At 42.2% G+C, this 23,084-nt stretch overlaps 1 protein-coding gene across 1 annotated transcript in view; it reads left to right on the top strand.

Moving 5' to 3' along the window:
- FBP2 (fructose-bisphosphatase 2) overlaps positions 1 to 23,084 on the top strand; it is a 61,838-nt gene that overhangs the window by 20,974 nt on the left and 17,780 nt on the right. The window contains exon 5 of the mRNA XM_049895730.1: positions 1,881 to 2,018. Coding sequence (XP_049751687.1) covers positions 1,881 to 2,018 — 138 coding nt within the window. The remainder of the gene's footprint in view (positions 1 to 1,880; positions 2,019 to 23,084) is intronic.

Genomic DNA, 23,084 nt, shown 5'->3' with positions numbered 1-23,084 from the left:
ATGAGTTGGAATTGACTTGAGGACAGTGGGTTTGGTTTTGATTTGGTTAGACTCTCATCCAATGGGAAGAGTGAATTCTTCAAAAGAAGTTAATATGTTTTTAGGAAGTAGAAAGCAATGCTGGACTGCTCCAAAGCCACAAATGCCTGTGGCAATAATTAAAGGCCACCAACCAAAGACCATCAACATGCTTATAATAATAAAACAAAAAAGTTGGGTTTACTGAGCAAGTGAAAGTACACTTTAGAGGAACTGTAGGGTGTCTTGGGAAGAAGGAGTTGAGATGGGCTTATTATCACATATGGGCTTTTGCTTGATGATTTGTAGAAGGACTTAAGGAAGAGAGAGTCAGTTAGGGGTTGAATGTTTTCTAGAAGTGGGTGCAATTAATGATGAGGTACCTTAGTAATTTTTATCTAGAAGATTAAAATGCAGGTAGAAATTCATTAGTAAAGAAGATGTCACTCATCTTAGGTGGAAGAGAGGAGTGTTTGGGTATTTTTGTGGTTGTTGGGTGTCCTTGTCATCATCTTGTTTCAGACATGATCCGTTGGCCTTGTCTCTGTTTGTATTCTGGGAGTGTCATTTATGTTCATTTGGGAACCTCCTCATCTAGCTGCCAACTGTGAATTACTTTCTGGGGAGATTTTTCACTTTCTCAAAAGCTTTGACATTTATCAAAACAGATTAGATTTCCAGGCTCTGATTTTCCTCCTAGTGACTTAGAGAGACATTCAGCATTTTAAAGGGAGATCTCCACTACCCATCTGTCAGCTTGTCATACTGTGGTGACTCATGTGTTGCTACAATGCTGGAAGCTATGCCACTGGTGTTTCAAATACAGTAAGGTCATCCATGGTAGACAGGTTTCAGTGGAGCTTCTAGACTAAGACAGACTAGGAAGAAAGGTCTGGTGATCTACTTCCAAAAATTAGCTAATGAAAACCCCATTAATCACAATAGAATATTGTCTAATATAGTTCTGGCAGATGAGCACCCTAGGTAGGAAGGCACTCAAAATACACGGTGGCTACAACAATGGGTTCACGCATTCAACAATTGTGAGGATGGCACAGGACCAGGCAAAGTTTTGTTCTGTTGTAAATAAGGTCACCATGAGTAGGAGCTTACTCAACAGCAGCTAACATCATCAAGGTGATATCTGAAACTAGCCTATCGCATCCTTAGGGACTGATACCACAACTCTCAGATACAGCAGTCCCTGAGGGGTGTTCTGTGTATTGACTGTGGTGGCTATGAACCTATCTGCAGGGGGACTGGGCATGGTTTTATTAATAACTTAGGATTCCTTCAAATTTTGCTATTTCTTTGTGCCAAGTAAACACAGTTGCTGATTAAAGGGATTTTCTCTTTTCCTCAGAGAAGAGTTGCTGAAATACCAGGAATGTTTAATGGTTTCTAGGATCAAATCATTAAGATAAACAAAATAAATGGACCACAAATTAATGGCCAAGAGCATCCTCCTCCTTCTCATTGTTAATGGCCTAAATCTTCCTAGAAACACCAGGAATTAAATGGGAACGAGAACTTGGGGGATAAATTCAACTAGATTCCTTATACATGAGTAACCTAGCTGGCAGAGCAACGAAGTGTGAATCACCAGTGGAAGTTAGAAAGGAAGAGTAAGAAAGCCTTGGGCCTCTTTCCTTTTAATTATTTTACCTCTGCTTGAGATTCACCTGTAGGCTCAATAGTATCACCATTCTTTACACAACCCATAAAACTATCATTAGGAAGGTTCCAGAATGACAGTGGCAAACCCTTAGGTTCTTCCAGCAGACCCACATCTTCTGACATTTTCTGACTACAGCGGGGTGTGCTGTTGACTTGTTTCCTGGCGTCTCTCTTCATCTTTCTAGGCTCTTGGTGAATTTATCCTGGTGGAAAAAGATGTCAAGATAAAGAAGAAAGGAAAGATTTACAGCCTCAATGAGGGATATGCCAAATATTTTGACTCTGCCACCACTGAATATGTGCAGAAAAAGAAATTTCCTGAGGTGAGTGAAGAAAGCCTTTGGCAGTAGCAGAGAAAATGCTGCCTCTGTGGGACTGTTTGGGAAGTGGCTCTGGGGACGTGGCTAGAAAGAGATGATGTCACTGCTTATGGCTCTGGTTAGTACGAGCGCGGTGGACTCTGCCTTTCTTCATAAGGAAATAATATCTTTTGTAGCTAAAATTTACCTACTAAAGGTAATATTCCCCAATTAAGTTGTTCTAGGAAAAATTGTTTATGAAGAAGGCAAGGACCATGCTGAGTGAATAAGTCAGTCACAAAAGGGCACGTACAGTATGATCCCGTAAAAAAAATTCATTGCCGTCAAACTGATTTCAACTCACAGGGACCCTGTAGGACAAAGTAGAACTGCCCCATAGAGTTTCCAAGGAGTGCCTGATGGATTCGAACCGCTGACCTCTTGGTTAGCAGCCATAGCTCTTAACCTCTGCACCACCAGGGCTTCCTTGTATGATCCACTTACGTGAAATATATAGAACAAGGAAGTGTATAGAGACAAAGTTTATGAGTGGTTACCAGGGGCCGGCAGGAGGGCGAGGGAGAGGAAGACTCAATGCTTGGGGGCATTGAGCTTCTGTTAAGGGTGACGGAAAAATTGGGGAATGGGTAAGGGTGATGGTTGAACAACACAATGAACATAATTAATGTCCATAAATTGTACATATGAAGATTGTTGAAATGGCAAATGTTTTGTTATGTATATATTTACCACAATAAAAAAAAAAAGAAGGCAGGGACCACATTCTTTTTTAAAATTTATTTATTTACTCATTGTGCTTTAAGTGAACATTTACAAATCAAGTCGCCCCTCATACAAAAAGTCATACACACCTTGCTATGTACTCCTAGATGCTCTCCCCCTAATGAGTCAGCACATTCCTCCTCTCCACCCTGTATTCCCCATGTCCATTCAACCAGTTCCTGTCCCCCTCTTCCTCCTCATCTCATCTCCAGACAGGAGTTGCCCACATAGACTCGTGTCCACTTGAGACAAGAAGCTTACTCCTCGCCAGTATCATTATCTATCTTATAGTCCAGTGCAATCCCTGTCTGAAGAGTGGGTTTTGGGAATGGTTCCAATCTTGGGCTAACAAAGGGTCCAGGGACCATGCCCTCCAGGGTCCCTCTAGTCTCAGTGAGACCGTTAAGCCTGGTCTTTTTACAAGAATTTGAGATCTGCATCCCCCTGTTCTCCTGCTCCATCAGGGATTCTCCGTTGTGTTCCCTATCAGGGCAGTCATCAGTAGTAGCTGGGCACCATCTAGTTCTTCCCATCTCAGGCTGATGGAGCCTGTGGTTTATGTGCCCCTTTCTGTTTTTTGGGTTCATATTTTCCTTGTGTCTTTGGTGTTCGTCATTCTCCTTTGTTTCAGGTGGGCTGAGACCAACTGATGCATCTTAGATGGCTGCTTGCTAGTGTTTAAGACCCCAGATGCCTCTCACCAAAGTGGGATGCAGAGTGTTTTCTTCATACATTTTGTTATGCCAATTGACCTAGGTGTCCCCTGAAACCATGGTTTCAGACCCCCGAGGAACCATGTTTTTGAAAGTCGTTTAGACCAGAACTTCATGAAAGCATTTGTTGGATAAACTTCTTCTTGCAGCTTCTGGTCACTCAGTTATATTTGCTTTTAAAGGGAATATTTATATTTGAAAGTCTCATTCACATGCTGTAATACCAGGACCTTGGGTTTAAGCCAAGTCTTGGGAAGCTCTCTGGCTCTTAACGTGATCTTTGAATTCCGGACTTCATGTGGCTATTAATTCAGCCCAAACAATCTGTACAAAGAGGGTTTTTTTTAATTTTATTTTTTAAAATGTGCTTTAGGTTACAGAGCAAATTAGTTTCTCATTAAACAATATACGTATTGTTTTGTGACATTGGTTGTCAACTCCATGAAGTGTCAATACTCTCCTCTTCTCGACCTTGGGTTCCGCATTTCCATTCATCCAGCTTTCCTGTCCCCTCCTGCCTTCTTATCCTGGCCCGTGGGATGGTGTGCTCATTTAGTGTCATATACATTTTGGGTACGTGTGTTATTGTTTGTTTTATGGGCCTGTCTAATGTTTGGTTGAAGGGTGAACCTCAGGAGTGACTTCAGTATTGAGTTAAAAGGGCATCTGGGGGCCATACTCTTGGCATTTCTCCAGTCTCTGTCAGACCAGTAAGTCTGGTTTTTTTTTTTTGTAGGTTTGAATTTTGTTCTACATTTTTCTCCAGCTCTGTCCAGGACCCTCTATTGTGATCCCTGTCAGAGCAGTCAGTGGTGGTCGCTGGGCACCATCTAGTTGTGCTGGACTCAGTCTGATGGAGGCTGTGGTAGTTGTGTTCCATTAGTCCTCTGGACTACTCTTTCCCTTGTGTCTTTGGTTTTCTTCATTCACCCTTGCTCCAGACGGGGTGGGACCCGTAGATGTATCTTAGATGGCCAGTTAGAAACTTTTAAAACCCCAGATGCTGTTATGCCAATTGAACTAGATGTCCCCAAGACCAGGGTTCCCGGCCCTTATCCCAGTAAAAAAAGAGTGTTTTAAAACAGGCATGAAATTAGAAGGAGTCTCTGGGTGACGTAAACAGTTAAACCTTGACTACTAACTGAAAGGTTGGCAGTTGGAACCCACCCAGTGATGCCTTGGAAGAAGGTCCTGGCGATCTCTTTCCAAAAGGTCACTATGTCAAGTTTGGCCTAAATTGTAAATGAAAGGAAAGCATGTTCCTCATTCACTCTAGAGGAAAAGACCTCAGTGTTTTGTGGGATCGGGTAGCACGCTTAGTCAACAGGATACCGGGACCTGCCTTTGCGGCCTCCGCCTGAAGCTTTAGGGAGAGTTCTTTCTTTCATTTGCGTGTTTTTAAGCTAAATCATCAGAAGTGTAGTTTCCTGTACCTCTCCTTTGTAGAGCATGATTTTGCCAATGACATTTAAACTTATCAGAAGTCTAAAGGGCAAAAGTAACAAGATATGATTTGTGAGGTTGATAAAGTAAAAATTGCACACCAGTTCGCAGAATTGTAGATGGTTTCATAGCAGTTCCAATTCTAGGCTAAGATATGCCCCTCTAAGAACCATGTTGTTACTGTTACCTGCTGGCTGCCTAGTCAGCCCCAGACTCATGGTGACCTCGTCCGCAATGGAACAAAATGCTGCTGATCTTTCGCCATTCCTGTGATTGTTTGTCGACCAGAATGTTGTGATCCACAGGGTTTTCATTGGCTGATTTTCAGAAGGAGATCGCTAGGCCTTTCTTCCTACTCTGTCTTAGTCTGGAAGGTCCTCTGAAATCTGTTCAGCATCATAGCAACACACAAGCCTCCTTTGACAGATGAGTGGTGGCCAGAAATAAAGCCCAGGTCTCCCGTGTGGAAGGCGAGAATTCTACCACCGAACAACAGGTATATAAAGGGGTATATTTATTTTAACACTAAAAAATAGAATCGTTGTGCAAAAAAAAGTACCACAAATAATTTTGATGCACAAATTGCAAACTGAGAAAAAATACTTACCATTAATATGACAGACAACAGGTTAATATCCTTATAAATCAATTAGCAGGATTCCCTGGGTGGTGCAGATGATGAAGTGCTTGACTACTAGCTGAAAGGTTAGTGGCTTGAATCTACCCAAAGGTGCCTCAGAAGACAGGCCTGGCAATCTGCTTTTGAAAGGTCACAGCCTTAAAAACCCTGTGGAGCCATTCTACCCTGCACACATGGGGTCGCTGTGAATTGGAATCGACTCAATGCCAACTAACAACAACAAGAGAAGCAATAAGGAAAGGGTGAATGAGAACTCTTTATACATTAGTAAGCAAAGGCCGAATATCCAGGTGGGAAGCCAGGCAAAGGATCTGATCCTGCAAGTCATGGAAGAAATGTAAATGTCCAGTGAGAAAAGGAAAAGGTGCTAATAAAGAAGGAAATGCAAATTAAAACAGCATTGCAATATCATTTCCACCTAGGAGACTGGCAAAGATTGGCGAGCTGAACAGTGCTTGGTGCAATAAGGAAGTAAGCACTCTCATGTACTGTTAGAGAAAACATACGTGTTACATCCTTCCTGGAGGGCAATTCAGCAATATGATATGATTTCAAACGTTAAATATCTGTACCTTTTGCTTCAGCAGTTTAGCCTACTCTCCTCCAGGAATTTATTCTAAGGAACTAATAAGTCAAACAAAAAAGATAAATGTGCAAGGGTATGTCGCTGCCACATTGTTTATAACACTACAATCAAAAGAAACTATTAAAGCTTCCATCCGTGAGGAACTGGTTAATAAATTACAAGACATCCACACAGTGAAATGTTGTGCTATGGAGCCATTGAAAAGGTTACCTGTCCCCAGATATTAAGGGAAAGCGGTAGGTTACAGAACCAAATATAATCTCACACACACACAGAAAAATAGATATTACATTATATATTATATATATATTCGACTCGACGGCACTGGGTTTTTGGGTTATGTATAAATGGAAACCCTCGTGATATAGTAGTTAAGAGCTATGGCTGCTAACCAAGAAGTCAGCAGTTCGAATCCACCAGGCGCTCCTTGGAAACCATATGGGGCAGTTCTTCTCTGTTCTGTAGGGTTGCTATGAGTCAGAATTAACTCGACAGCAACTTTTTTTTTTTTTTTTAAGGTATAAATACATATAGTCTTCAGGGATATATGGCATCCTGTTTATAGTGGTTAATGGTTTCTGGAAGTTAAGATTATAGGATTCTTCACTTTCTCTGTATTGTGTAAATGTATGCAATGACCGTGTGTTATTAAAAAACAAATAGATCATTCCATTTTGAAAAAGAAGTCCTGTTTTTCCCTTTATCTTGTCCTCTTCACTTTCCCTACAGTGCTGATTCTCTGTGAGGCTGGGAACAGAGGCAGGTCCTCCTGGTTCAGTTGTACCCAGAGAGATTTTTAAGCCGCACACAACCCATCTCCCAGCAGAAAGAGTAACGGGAGGTTTGGGTTCTAGTCTTTACTACAAAGCTTGTTGCATGCCAGTGGACAAGTCCCTCAACTTCTCTGTGTTTCAGATCCTTTCCAATCCCATCTTAACTTTGTCTCCTCCCAAATAAGACTCTGTGCTTTTTTTAAACTTCCCTTTTATGCCGTTCCTCACAGCCCAGCCTAGATATTTTGGCTAAGGCTAGAAAAAGGCACTGAAGATCTCAAACTGACAGCCTAGGAGATGCTTGACAGGAGAGAGATGCATTCCCTTGTCAGTGGCCATTTTCATCGCCAGAGTGGAAGTTAACTGTTTGCAGAACAAGGAACTATGGAAATAACTTTGGAAAAGCAAAATGAGAGTGCAGAGGCCAAGAGGTCACTCGGAGGTCACCACCTCTGTTCAAACCCTGACTGATAGCTCTGTGAACCTGGGCAAATTTCTTCATTCTTTACACTTGCATTTCCTTAGCTAGAAAAAAAGCTAGAAGGTGGGGATAATTATAGCTTCTAACTCAAAGGGTTCTTGTAAGGGTTAAATGAAAAACAAAAAAATCCATGAAAAATGATTAGCACAATGCTCAATATTTTTTATCTAACATCATGACTGTACAGAAAGACGATGAAGTATTAGGGGCAACAATAGGAGTGAAGTCATTTACTGTATTGATTGGGTTCTCCTCAAGCAGGTATGAGCACTGAATACAATCCAGGGTTTAGCAGCCAGTTCACTGAATTTACATCAACAGATCGGGGCTAACTGTCCGGGGTTAAACATTTTGCTCGGTGCTGTTTGGTCTTGGTCGGAGTAAGAAGCGTAAAGGTGGGGGACACGCATGATCTCCCTTGAAAGCCTTTCAAACTGGTGTTAGGATTTTAGCGTTTTGGGATCACCTCCAATGCTGAAGACTGGCCCAAGTGTTAAGCCAATACTGGTCACTTCCCCCATCCTTCCCTCTGTGCCTCTGAATCCAACTGACCCTTCAAGGAATTTCTCTGGTCCAGTCTTTTCTGGAACAGTTCTCTCCTTCCTCCTACTCACACAGATCTTTCTAATCTCTGAATTCCAACTATTTTTATCATGTTCTCTAGCTTTTTCACATATCAAGTTGTTAGTAATAGTTAAAAGCAAAGATTCTATAGCCAGGCAGACCTGGATATTGATCCAGTAGTGCTGGGGCCTTGAACGAATTGCTTAACTTCTTTGTGACTTGGTTTCATCATTATTAAAATGAGGCTAATAATGTCTCATAGGATTTTTGTGAGGATTAAATGAGCTAATGTGTTTAAGCCACTTAGCATAGGACCTGATACAAAATAAGGACAGGGCTCAATTAATTGTGGATATTTTTATTATGTCAACTTTTATGTACAATATGTAATACATACACACACCCACATATATGTGTATATAAACCAGTGGAGTTGACTCCTACTCATGGTGACCCCTGTGTGTCAGAATAGACCTGCACTCCGTGGGGTTTACAGGGCTGATTTTTCAGAAGCAGATCACCAGACCTTTCTTTCGAGGCACCTCTGGGTGAACTAGAATCTCCAACCTTTAGCTTAGCAGCCAAGCTTATTAATTATTTGTACCATATATATATATATCTTTAAGGGGTTGTCATCCAGTCCATATCCCTCTTTTATGAGAACTTCTGCTCCTTTCCCAAGGGAAGTCTTTGGAAGCCACCTTTGTGCTGTGGGACTCTAACTCCTGGCTATAGCTTGATTGGACTAAGGGTGATCTCCTGCCCCAATATGAGCCCAGTGGATTGATTCTCTGTTCTGGGAATATTCAGTTTGGTAGTCAATCTCTGCTGGTTCCTCGAACTCAGGAGATGTAATTTGAGAAGCCCTGGGCTAGTCACAGCTGGCTCTGTGCCCACTGAGCTAGTGAAGGCGCCAGCAGGGAAGGGAGGGCAGAAGGAAGCAGACAGATGGAGAAAAAAATGGGGGGGGGGCGGGGATTGTGGTGATGAAGCAACAAAGAGATTCTTGGATTCTTGGACTCTTGCCCTTGGGTTCATGAGATACCCCAATGTCTTTCCAATAAATTTCCTTTTTGTTTGAGCTAGTTTGAACTGGCTTATTTACTAGTATCATAGAATAAGATTCCAGAAAGTCAAGCAGAAAACATTCTTTGCTCCTCCCTCTGCCCCCAGTCAGCAGAATCCTTTTCTCTTGATCCTTGGTTCCAACCTCAAACAGGCCCCCCTGGATCTGAGTAAAAGGAAAAAAAAAAAAGTGCCTCCAGCCTCTATTAGACCCACAGACAGTCTGAGTTAAAAATTAAAATGCCCCTATAACTCCAGTCTAATCATGAGAAAAACATCAGATGAACTGAGACTGAGGGACGTTCTGCAGGAAACCAGTACTCCTCAAGACTGCTGGGGTCATGACAAACAAGGGCAGTCTGAAAAACTGTCACAGATCAAAGGGTACTGGGGAGACATGACAACTAAAAACAATATGGTAGCTTGGATTGGATCCTGGCACTGAAAAAGGATACATTAATGGAAAAATCGGTAAAAACCAAATAAAGTCTTGAGTCTAGTTCATCGTAATGAACCAATATCAGTGCCTTAGTTGTGCCAAATGTAATATAAGATGCCACTAATGGGGGAATTGGATAAAGGGTATACGGGAACTCTCTGTCCTAGCTTTGCAACTTTCCTGTAAATCTAAACTTAACTCACAATAAAACTCTATTTTAGAAAACCAAAGTTTCTAGTTCAGTTTAATCATCAAATCTCCAAAGTTTATTTACAGTTAAAGCTTCTCACCTCTCATAGTTCAGAATTGCTTCAGACTACAAAGGCAGGGAGACCCTATGTGGGTAACCGGTTAACAAATTAACTGAAAAGGTTAGAGGTTGGAGTCTACCCAGATGTGCCTTGTAAGAAAGACCTGGTGATCTACTTCCAAAAAATCAGCCATTGAAAAGCCTATGGAGCAAAGTTCTACTCTGCCACACGTAGGGTTGCCATGAGTTGAGGTCGGCTCAACAGCAATGGGTTTGGTTACAAAGATGGACTTCCCTACTTCTCAGCTAGTAATCATCCTCTTTGTCCCTCTCCTTGGAGGCAGCCACAGAGCCCTCCTGATTGGAGCTGGGAAGAGAGGGAGAGACAAAAAAGATCTTTGTGACTGGCACTGATGTCATCCTGCTTGGTGCCCTGGCTATGACACATTCCCAAAGCTGAGGGCCTCATGTGTTCCTGGAAGGTTCCCTGGCTGGGAACATCTAACCGCAGATGCCTCGACATGGGCAACAGTGCCTCTTTCTCTGCTAGACCATCACCCCGGCCCCCCCAACACACACACACACTTACACCTCCAGCATCTTGGTGTCCCGATTCTCTTGTCCAGAAGCCCTTTGGGGTGGGTCTTTTTCAAAAGGCATCTATTATATTGTTTGGTGCATCAGCAAAAATGGAGAAGGAGTTGCATTGTTAAAAGCTTTTCCGTGTGCAATCAAAAAAATTTGACTAAGACCCTAAAGAGAAACCATGTGTGTTCTCCACCTTTGTGTCTCTTGCTCCAACCACGACCAAACAGCACCTAGCAAAGTGCTTAATCCTGACCCATCGAGGTAAGCTCAGTAAACTGTTGGACCTCAGGTTCTGTTCAGTGCTCATACCTACTCAAGGAGAAGCCATTCAACACACTAAACGCCTTCGCTCCTATTTTTTTCCCAAGTACGTCATCACGTTAGGTAAAAACATTGAGTATGGTACTGTTTTTTTTGGCACAGAAATATACCAGATTAAAAGTGAAAGCTTTTCTTTCCCCTCCCACCTGACTCCCAGCCAAGTTGCTCTTTCCAGCGATAACCACTGTTAGGGGCTCCTTTTCTTCCTTGATCCAGGATGAGCGTGCAGGCACATGCACATTCGCCTCCATATCTGTCCACCTTTTTTAAAACACAAGGTCTCATCCTGATTTTTTGTCCCTGATTTTAGACATTGCTGTGCATAAACCCGTACAGATTTACTGCATTATTCGAAAGGGCTATGTAGCCTTTTATTGACTGGATAAACTCACCTCGAAAAACAACAACAAAAAACCCAGCTGGTGTTGAGTCACTCTGACTCATGGCAACCCAGTGCATGTGTGACAGGGTGGAACTCTGCTCCACAGGGCTTTCAATGACTAATTTTTCAAAAATAGAGCACCAGGCCTTTCTTCTGAGGTACCTCTGGGCAGACTCAGACCTCCAACTTTTTTTTTTTTAGTTGTACTTTAGGTGAAGATTTACAGGACAAACTAGTTTCTCGTTAAATGGTTAGTACACATATCATTTTATGACATTGGTTAACAATCCCACGACACGTCAACACTCTCCCTTCTTGACCTTGGGTTCCCTTTTACCAGCTTTCCTGTCCCCTCCTGCCTTGTAGTTCTTGCCCCTGGGCTGGTGTGCCCCTTTAGTCTTGTTTTGTTTTATGTGCCCGTCTAATCTTTGGCTGACGGGTGACCCTCGGGAATGACTTTATTACTGAGCTAAAAGGGTGTCTGGGGGCCATACTCTCAGGGTTTCTCCAGTCTCTGTCAGGCCAGCAAGTCTGGTCTTTTCTTGTCAGTTAGAGTTTTACTCTACATTTTTCTCCAGTTCTGTCTAGGACCCTCTATTTTGATCCCTGTCAGAGCAATCAGTGGTGGTAGCTGGGCACCATCTAGTTGTACTGGAATCAGTCTGGTGGAGGCCATGGAAGTTGTGGTCCATTCATCCTTTGGACTAATCTTTCCCTTGTATCTTTAGTTTTCTTCATTCTCCCTTGCTCCCAAAGGGGTGAGACCAGTAGAGTATCTTAGATGGCTGCTCCCAGGTTTTTCAGACCACAGATGGTACTCACCAAAGTAGAATGTAGAACATTTTCTTTATAAACAGTGTTATGCCAATTGAGCTAGATGTTCCCAAGACCATGGTCCCCACGGCCCTCAGCCCAGCAATTTGGTCCCTCAGGGAGTTTGGATGTGTCTGTGGAGCTTCCATGACCTTGCTTTGGACAAGTTGTGCTGGCTTCCCCAGTATTTTGTACTGTCTTACCCTTTACCAAAGTTACCACTTACCTATTGTGTATTTAGTGTCAAAATTCCAACCTTTTGGTTAGTAGCTGAGTGTTTTAACCATTTATACCACTGATAATCTAATTCCTTATGAAGAGATGCTTGGGCTGTTTCCAGTTTTCCACCATTAAAAACAGTACTGCATTGATGAACTTTTGTAAACATATCTGTAGAGTAAATGTCTTAGTGCTGGATCAAAGGGTATGAGTGGTTAAAATTTTGATACTACCAAATATTCTGCCAGAAAATTCTCACCACTCGTTGGCACAACATGGGAGCTTCCATTTCCCTGCACCAGTGCTAGATGTGGTTGATCTTTTTCGTTTTTGTGGATCTGGTAGGTAAATGGGTGTACCTCGTGGCTTGATTTGCATACGTGTAATTATTTTCAGCTTCTCTTCTATTTATTGGGCATCTGTATTTTTTTTTTTCTGTAAATTGCCTGTTTTTATCCCTTGCCAATATTTATGGTAGTGTTGTCTTTTTTATTGTTGCTTTGTATAAACTCTTAGTAAATGAAGGAAGTTAGCCTTTAGTCTGTTATTCATGTTAGAAATATGTGTAGACTTTCAACTTCTTTTTGCCATGCATATGTTTAAAATGTAACGTTATCGGGTTTATTTTTATTTATATTTGATGAGTTTTGTCTACCAAATTATAAATTAATTTACCCATGTTTTCTTCTACTGTGCTGTCCAATATGATAGCCACTATCCACGTGTGGAAACCCTGGTAGCATAGTGGTTAAGAGCTGTAGGTGCTAACCAAAAGGTCGGCAGTTTGAGTCCACCAGGCACTCCTTGGAAACCATGTGGGGCAGTTCTACTGTGTCCTATAGTGTCACTATAAGTCAGAATCAGCTCAGTGACAGCGGGTTTGGTTTTAGTATCCACAGGTGGCTATTTAAATTGAAATTAATTAAAACTAAATAACATTAAAATTCAACTTCTCATCTGTGTAGTCACATTTCAAAAGCTCAGTAGTCATGTGTGGCTAATGGCTACCATATTGGACCGCACTGATAAAAAGAATTTCCTTCATCACAGAGAGTTTTAATGGGCACCTCTATTCTAAAATATTTATGACTTTTCTACTTTTAAATCTTTGATCCATCTTTGAAGTAATTTTGATGGGCAGAATGAGGTTGGATCCTACTTAACTCTTTTCTAAATGTTCAGCAGTCACCCTGGCTTACTGGTTTACTCAATAACCCAGCTCCTATGCTGATTAAGGCCAACTTTATCCTACACTAAATTCTCCCATGTCTGTAGTTCTGTGTCTGGACTCTATTCTGTCCTGCTGTTCAGTCTTTTCATGTCTTCTCCAGTATGAAAAAGTTGTAAATATCGTTAGTTCACAGTATGTTCTTAGAGTTTGTAGAGTTACTCTCCATTATTACTCTTTATTTTCACAAATGTTCTGGTCACATTCTCAAGCTTGCCTTGCCAGATAAACTTGAATATCATTGTCATGGATTGAATCTTTTCCCCCCCAAAATATGTGTCAATTTGGCTAGGTCTTGATTCCCAGTATTGTGTGGTTGTCCTCCATTTTGTGATTGTAATTTTGTGTTAAAAGGATTAGGGCGGGATTGTAACACCACCCTTACTCAGGTCACCTCCCTGACCCAATGTAAAGGGAGTTTCCCTGGGGTATGGCCTACACCACCTTTTATCTCTTAAGAGATAAAAGGACAGAGAAGCAAGCAGAGAGTTGGGCACCTCATTCCACCAAGAAAGCAGCACCAGGAGCAAAGCACATCCTTTGGACCTGGGATCCCTGCACCTGAGAAGCTCCTCAACCAGGGGAAGTGTGAGGACAAAGACCTTCCTCCAGAGCTGACAGAGAGAGAAAACCTTCCCCTGGAGCTGACACCTTGAATTTGGACTTTTAGCCTACTTTACTGTGAGGAAATAAATTTCTCTTTGTTAAAGCCATCCACTTGTGGTATTTGTGTGTTACGGCAGCACTAGATGACTAAGACAATCATTTTTTCAAGTTTCTTCCCCAAAAAGCCTGCTGATATTTTTACTACGCTGATTCATGAATTAATTTAGGAAGAAGTAGTATCTTTAAGATAACAATTCTTCCTATCCATGTGCATACAGTATCTTTCTATTTGCTTTAATTTTCTTTTTATGTCCCTTGGCAGAGATTTTTTTCCCCCTTATGTAGCCTCCACCCATTTCTTGCTCTGTTTATACACAGGTAGTCTATCTTTATCACTGTTCTTATGAAAGATAAGAAGTTTCAGCTTGAGTTCAGGCTGCTAACCACAGGTATGGGGGAAAAGCTTGTTTGGAAATACCTGCTGCCTGTGCCAAGTAGGTCAAATAAACATAAACCGAAACACCATAGCTGTCTACACTGCTGGGGTCTCAAGACAATCGGAGGGGTGCAAGGCAGTAATGGCAAGTTATCAAATCAGAAAGGTTTCAACCTTTGGGTATTAGACCTAACACAGAAGAAAACAAAAACAGCCCTTTCACTCCTATTTACAGAAAAATAATACAAATGTACACATAGCACGTTGAAATCGAGAGGAAAAGTCACTCTGGAGAGTTTATAGTGAGCAACAGGGAGTAAATTAAAATTAGTAGTAGATCACTGTTTATTGCTGAAATAACACAAATGCTCACCAGCTGCTGAATGGATAAACATTTTGTGGGTGTCTTAGTTATGTAGTGCTGCTATAACAAAAATACCGCAAGTGGCTGACTTTAACAAAGAGAAGTTTATTCTTTCACAGTTTAGGAGGCTAGCTGTTATCCTGGCTCTTGTTTCTTGGTGCTATGAGGTCCCCATGTCTCTCTGCTAGCTTCTCTCTTTTATATCTCAAAGGAGATTGACTTAAGACACAATCTGCTCTTGTAGATTGAGTCCTGCCTCATTAATATAACTGCCTCTAATCCTGTCTCTTTAACATCATAGAGGTAGGATTTACAACACATAGGATAATCACATCAGATGACAAAACTGTGGACGATCACACAAACTCAATTCATTCAGCATGTCCGAATGACTGTACCCTGCCCTTCTGGGGATAATGGGATAGACTGGGAGTGCATTAGATTAAGTGTATTTGGGAGCCAAGAGAATACATGTAGAATTGGTTACAAGTTTATTTTCCAAGGTAATAGACTAGTTGAGAGCAACAGAACACAAACTTCCAACCTAATAGAGTGACTGAACATTTTCTTAATGAAGACAAGTATTCTTCCTTCATGAACGTTTGTCCAATTGGGAAAAATTGAGTTTTTCTTCAAAGCTTTTGAGAAAACCAAGATTTCTACTTTCTTCCCATCTCACTTCAATTGTTTTGCTCCTGAAGACCCAGTCTGTAGGGATTCTTCTGGCTGTGTTTTTTTCCTAAACCTAATTATTGTCTTAAGATAACTTATCTGAATGTAGAAATAGTACCAAATGGCTTCATGAAAGGGAAACTTGTGAACAAGAAAGCTTATTCAAAACCACAGACAAGGGTATGTTTTGACTTTTTTACAGTGTCAGTCATGTGACATTTCCTGTCAGCTGCTGATTCTGCTCTTCAGCCCTCTTCTCCTCAGCTCAAACACTCCTGTGATTTCTGCAGCTAGGAGTCTACATGCTGCCTTTCTCCTGTCTCGTCTCTCCACATGCAACTACTAAATCAGGGGCACTGGTATCCTCATCTGATTTCTCATCCCTGGCCTCTAGGCCTCCTTAGGCTGAGGTTTCCTTTTCTAGAAAAACTAGTTACCATGGAGTCAAGCCCAACTCATGGTGACCCCATGAGTGTCAGAGTAGAACTGTGCACCTCAGGGTTTTCGATGGCTGATTTTTTGGAAGTAGATTGCCAGGCCTTTCTTCCAAGGTGTCTCTGGGTGGACTTAAGCCTCCAACATTTCAGTTAACAGCCAAGCATATTAACTGTTTGCAACACTCAGGGACTCCTTCCTGTTCTAGAGGTGAAGATATGCAGCCACTTGCTCAGGTGTGCTTTCTCTGTGTTACTCTCCTTCTTCCACCTCACACAGTCCTCGTGGTACGATGGGACCTGCGTGTCCCTCCTGCTTTGGTGATTCCTCCCCCACGCTGGGAACGCCCCAGTGGAAAGCCACTCAGGCCTCTTACATATATGTATTTTAAAATTTTATTGTGGCAAGACATATATAACAAAAAACTTGCCATTTTAACCATTTTTAAGTGTACAACTCAGTGACGTTAGTTACATTCGCCATGCTGTGCAGCAATCACCACTATCCATTCCCAAATGTTCTTCATCACCCTAAACAGAAACCCGAGTCCCTAGGTGGTGCAAGTGGTTAATATGTTTGGCTGCTAGCTGAAAGGTTGGAGATTCGAGATGCCTCGGAAAAAAGGCCTGGCAATCTTCTTCCAAAAAAATCAGTCATCGAAAATCCTATGGAGCACAATTCTACTCTGACCTACACGGGGGTTGGCATGAGTTGAAATTCACGCCAACTGGTTTTTTTTTTTTTTAATTTTTTTTTTTAATTAACTTTTATTGAGCTTCAAGTGAACGTTTACAAATCAAGTCAGACTGTCACATATAAGTTTATATACACCTTACTCCATACTCTCACTTGCTCTCCCCCTAATTGGTCAGCCCTTCCAGTCTCTCCTTTCGTGACAATTTTGCCAGCTTCCAACTCTCTCTATCCTCCCATCCCCCCTCCGGACAGGAGATGCCAACACAGTCTCAAGTGTCCACCTGATATAATTAGCTCACTCTTCATCAGCATCTCTTTCCTACCCACTGTCCAGCCCCTTTCGTGTCTGATGAGTTGTCTTCGGGAATGGTTCCTGTCCTGGGCCAACAGAAGGTTTGGGGACCATGACTGCCGGGATTCCTCTAGTCTCAGTCAGACCATTAAGTATGGTCTTTTTGTGAGAATTTGGGGGCTGCATCCCACTGATCTCCTGCTCCCTCAGGGGTTCTCTGTTGTGCTCCCTGTCAGGGCAGTCATCGGTTGTGGCCGGGCACCATCTAGTTCTTCTGGTCTCAGGATGATGTAGGTCTCTGGTTCATGTGGCCCTTTCTGTCTCTTGGGCTCTTAGTTGTCGTGTGACCTTGGTGTTCTTCCTTTTCCTTTGCTCCAGGTGGGTTGAGACCAATTGATGCATCTTAGATGGCCGCTTGCCAACTGGTTTTTTCTTTGTTTTTAAACGGAAACTCAGTACCCCTCAAGCAATAACTCCCTAATCCCCCATTTCCCTGTTGTTGTTATGGGCCGTTGAGTTGGTTCTGACTCAAAGCGACCCCAGGTACAACAGAATGAAATACTGCCTGGTCCTGCGCCATGCTCACAATCATTGCTATTCTTGAGCCTATTGTTGCAACCACCGTGTCAATTCATCTCGTTGAGGGTCTTCCTCTTTTTTACTGACCCTCTACTTTACCAAGCTTGATGGCTTTCTCCAGGGACCGGTCCCTCCTGATTGCAAGTCCAAAGTATGTGCAATGAAGTCTCTCCATCCTTGCTTCTAAGGAGCATTCTAACTGCACTTCTTCCAAGACAAATTTGTTCATTCTTTCGGCAGTCCATGTTCTGATTATTACTGGATGTTTGCAGCCCTGGTAACCACTAATAAATTCTTGTCTCTATGCATTTACCTAACCTAGATATTTCATATAAGTGAGGTCATAACAATATTTGTCTTTTGTGTCTGACTTATTTCAGTCTGCATAATGTTTTCAAGGTTCGTCCATGTGCTAGCATGTATCAGAATTTCATTTCTCTTTATGGCTAAGTAATATTCCATTATGTTTATAGACCACATTTTGTTTATCCATTCATCTGTTGATAGACACCTGGGCTGTTTTCACCTTTTGGCTATCTTGAAGAATGCTGGAATGAACATTTGTGTACAAGTATCTGTTTGTGTCCCGGCTTGTAAGTTTCTTGGGTGTACGCCTCAGAGTAGAATTGCTGGGTAATATGGTAATTCTGTGTTAACTTTTTGAGGACTTGCCAAACTGTTTTCCACAGTGGTTGCACTGTTTTACATTCCTACCAGCAGTGAATAAGGTTTTCAACTTCTCCATATTCTTACCAACACTTGTTATTTTTCATTTTTCTCGTAATAACCAGTGGGTGCCTGGTGGTATCTCCTTGTGGTTTTGATTTTCATTTTCCTAGTGGCTGATGACATTGAACATCTTTTCATGTGCTTATTGGTCATTTGTATGCCTTCTCTGGAGAGCTTTTAATTTAGTTCCTGTTGTTGTTATCTAGTGTTGCCATAACAAAAACACCACAAGTGGGTGACTTTAACAAACAAAAGGTTATTTTCTCACAGTTGAGGAGGCCAGAAGTCCAAATTCAGGGCATCGGCTCGTGGGGAAGCATTTCTTTCTCTGTTGTCTCTGGAGGAAGGTCTGTGTCGATCAGGACAGCCTCTCCTCAGCCATGTCCACAGGCTGGCCTCTCTCTGACCCCTGGTCTGTCAGCCCCTAGCCCAGCCTCTTCCTTGCTCTGGCAAGTGTTACAGAGATCTTTATCTCAGCCAATAAGTCCCCAGAGGCACCCCATTCCACCAGGAAACTCCCCGCTCAAAGGAGCTCATCTCTATCTCACTCTGTGGGTCGGCTCCCACGCCGTCTCACGCTGGTATACTGGTTCTGCTGCCACCATTTCTCTGCTGCTGCGGCTCACCATCTTGTGCCATCTCTGCTGCTACAACTCTCTCTCTGCATCTCCTGGTTCTAGGAGGTTTTCAGCCCACGGACTTGGGTCTAAAGGACATGCTCCACTCCCATCTCTTCTTCTTGGTGGTATTGCGGTCACTATCTCTGCTGGCTTCTCTCTCTTTTCATCTCTTGTAAGATAAAATGTGTAACTCAAGTAAAAGCATGACTTGAATAAGGGTGGTATCGTGGACTGAACTGTGTCCCCCAAAATATGTGTCAACTTGAATAGGCCGTGATTCCCAGTATTGTGTGGTTGTCCTCCATTTTGTCATCTGATGTAATTTTCCTGTGTGTTATAAATCCTAATCTCTGCCTGTGGTTAATAAGGCAAGATTAGGTTATGTTAAAGAAGATTAGGGTAAGCTGTAACACCCTTACTCAGGTCACAGCCCTAATTGATGTAAGGAGAGTTTCCCTGAGGTGTGGCCTGCATCACCTTTTGTCTTACAAGAGATAAAAGGAGAAAGAAGGGAGGAGCAGTGAGATGGGACTATCCTACCACCTAGAAAGAAGCATTAGGAGCAAGTGTGTCCTTTGGACCTGGGGCCCTTGCACTGAGAAGATCCTAGACTAGGGGAAGATTGATAACAAGGACCTTCCCCCAGAACCAACAGAAGGAAAAAGCCTTCCCCTAGAGCTGGCACCTTGAATTTGGACTTCTGGCCTCCTAGACTGTGAGAGAATAAATTTCTATTTGTTAAAGGCATCCACTTGTGACATTTCTATTATAGCAGCTCTTTTTTTTTTTTTAGATGACTAGGACAGGTGGTAAGGGTGGTGACTGGGATAAGGGTAGTGACTTGAGTCACATCCTCTAGTAAGCCGGTGACTCAAGATACATCTCACCCTATTTCTGCCTCACTAACGTAATGGACAACTCACTTCCAAATGGGACCATAACCACGGACATAAAAAAAAACAAAAAACAAATCTGTTGCCATCGAGTCAATTCCAACTCATAGCAACCCTATAGGACAGAGTGGAACTGCCCCATAGAGTTTCCGAGGAATGCCTGGTGAATTCAAACTGCCAGCCTTTTGGTTAGCAGCTGTAGCTTTTAACCACTATGCCACCAGGGTTTCCCAACCTTGTATAACTGGTATGAATTGCAGATGTTCGTGGTGTATTATTATTAGATGAGACGGTGGAGGGGGTTAGACGCTGGCAAAATGGAAGTGAAAAAAGAAAGTGGAGGGAGAGAGTGAGCTGTTTCATTAGGGGGAGAGTAATTGGGAGTGTGTAGCAAGGCGTATATGCATTTTTGTGTGAGAGGCTGACTTGATTTGTAAACTTTCACTTAAAGCACAATAAAAATTATTTTAAAAAAATCACTAAAAAAAAAAGATTATAGCCAAGAAAATTCTATGGAACAGTTCTACTCTGTAACACATTGGGTCACCATCAGTCAGGATCAACTCAATGGCAACTGACAGCAATAACATGTGTCTATCTTTTACCAGTACCGCAATGTTTTGATTTCTGTAGTTTTGTAGTATGTTTTGAAATGAGAAAGTATGAGTCTTCCTACTTCGTTCTTCTCTTTCAGGATCATTGTGGCTATTCAGGGATGACTCAGCCTCTGTTAATTCATGACCTAAGCTTAAGAGCAGAGCACCTGAAGTGTCAGGTGTAGCCCAGCCTAAACCACAAGGGCAGATCAAAGAGGGATTGGACAACTTAAGCTAAGTTCATAGTGGGGATTTACCTCAAGATTCTCTGTGCCTTAGAGAGCCCTGTAGGTCCTAGCAACATGGCTGCCATTGTCGGGGCCCGTGGGCGAGTCAGACATTGGCTGTTCTGGCCATTATTAACATGAACGACTGTCTTAGGCTGGTTTCTCTGTATAATATATATAATGGTGCCCTGGTGGCACAGTGGTTAAGAGCTATGGCAAGCTACGGCTGCTAACCGAAAAGGTTGGCAGTTTGAATCCACCAGTCGCTCCTTGGAAACCCTATGGGGCTGTTCTATTCATGGAACCAGCTCTACAGCACCTAACAACAATAACAAATACACACATACACACATATGATATGTCAATGATTCAAATGTGAAAAAGTAAAACCCTAAAATGACAAAAATAAAACATAGAAGAATATATTTACAATCTTGGTGAGAAAGACCTTTTTAAGCCGGAGGTAGGAGAAAAAGCCAGAAAGGAAATGACTCATGTTTGACATCAGTGAAAATTAAAATCCTCTGCAAAGCTGAAGACAAAATGCCAGCGAGAAAATGTATTTACAACACGTATGTCTTAGTCTGGGTTCTATAGAGGAGCAGAGCCAGCGAAGCGTGTATGTATATAAACATAGAGAGAGCGATTTAGTTCAACGAAATGGCTCATGCAGTTGTGGGAGCTAGCAAGTCCCAAATCTGTGGGTCCCAAAGCTGGAGGCTTTTCCTGAGTCGTGTGATTGCAGGGGCTGATGAAACCCAAATCAGCAAGTCAGGCTCACGTTCCAAGAACCGGAGGTCAGAGGATGACAAGTCAGATGCAGAACGTCCACATGTATTTAATGAAGGCCACACCCCAAGGCAACTTCCCTTAGATCACAAAGTGGAAGGTAATTGCATAATACTGAGAATCATAAGTTGACACATAGCATTAACCATCACACCAACAGAAAGCCTGGCTCATTCTGATTGAAGGCAGTCAGGGGCGTGATGGCTAAGGACTGGGGGGCCCAGGGAAAGAGTCCTATGACACTCAGGGTGCCATTTCCCCTCTCAACCCATACCTGACTACAGACTACAGAGGCCCCCATCCCTGCCCAAAGACAACTGGAAACATAAATTTGTCTCTCATAAAGGCTCCCCAAATTAATTCTGCTCTAAACAAAAAACTTGGCAAGGTGAAGACAATGTCAATGAAAAGATTCTGAGCATCTTTTATCTCCTTGGTCCTTTCTTCACTTAAATTTCTAATACCAGAAGATCTAGAAATGTAAGCTGGCCAACTTTCTTCTCGTTTCCCACTTAAAAAAAAAAAAAAATTAAAAAACCCAAAGAAATCTTTTTTAACTCCTCTGCTCTCTCTGCTAATGAGGCTGGAGTATAATGGGACGAGTCCAGCTTGGCAGGTCCAGACTGGCTGTTCCCTTCACATAACCAAACATGCCACGTAGACTTACGCAGACTGCTCACTGCAGCTTAACTGGGTCACTAGTGTTATCTTTGTAGAACAAAGGACAGCCTTCGGCTGCCACTTAGTAGATGTTCCTATACCTGTAGAAAACTGGTGATGGTAATCACTGTGGTGAAAAGCAATGTTAGCCAATATTAGTAAATGTGGCTGAGCTTTTGGATTTAGTTGCCTGAGGCCAGAAGACAGCCTTTGTTCCTCTGCTTTTAGTGATGCTTGGAACTATTCTTGTTTCCAGGAACCAAATAAAATGGCAGAACCTTTGGAGAGACATGAGTGTCTTCCTTCTCTTCTCCCTTTAAGTAGTGACTTCTCTTTCAAGTAGGAAAAACACAAACCAGAAGGTGCACAACATCATCCTCTAGGAAAGAAAATATTAGAAAAATAGATAGGTAGGTAGATATATAGATAGATAGCCATCATCAATAGCTGTCATTGAGTCAACTTTGACTCAATCAACTCCATGTATAACAGGGCAAAACGTTGCCAAGTCCTGCACTGTCTTTATATTGCTGGCATGTTTGAGTCCATTATTTCAGCTGTTATGCCCCTCCATCTCACCAAGAGTCTCCTATGCCCTCACTGTCCCTCTACTTCACCAAACACGATGCCCTCCTCTAGCAATTGATCCCTCTGATGAAAGCAGGCAAACTGTTGTCATCCATAAGGTTTTCGTTGGCTGATTTTTGGCAGTAGATCCTGAGGCCTTTCTTCCTAGTCTGGCTGAGTCTGGAAGCTCCACTGAAACCTGTCCACCATAGGTGACCCTGATGGTATTTGAAATACTGGTGGCATGGCACCCAGTATCATAGCAACATGCAAGTCAGCAGAGTACGACAAACTGACAGAGGGGTGGCAGAAGAAAATATTAAAACTTCTATTTGTACTTTAGGGTCCCTATGAGTTGGAATCAACTCGACGGCAATGGGTTTTTGGTTTTTTGGTATTTGTACTTGTTTCTTGTCTCATCCTTTTAAATTTTATAAGGCACATAAAATAAATCTAAGTTTAGTTTATGGGTATTTGTGTGCTCAAAAATTGTTACAGTTGAGACCGCTGTTCTAGAGCGCTATGTGTTATTTTTAAAAAAAATTTTTGGAATAATTTCTGAAGTAACCAAAAAAATCCATTGCTGTTGAGTAGACGGTGACTCATAGCAACCCTATAGGACAGAATAGAACTGCCCCATA

Source organism: Elephas maximus, chromosome 9 (assembly GCF_024166365.1).
Source record: "Elephas maximus indicus isolate mEleMax1 chromosome 9, mEleMax1 primary haplotype, whole genome shotgun sequence".
Lineage (NCBI taxonomy): Eukaryota > Metazoa > Chordata > Mammalia > Proboscidea > Elephantidae > Elephas > Elephas maximus.
The sequence above is the reverse complement of the archived record's forward strand: the minus strand, read 5'-3'. Positions and strand labels throughout refer to the sequence as shown.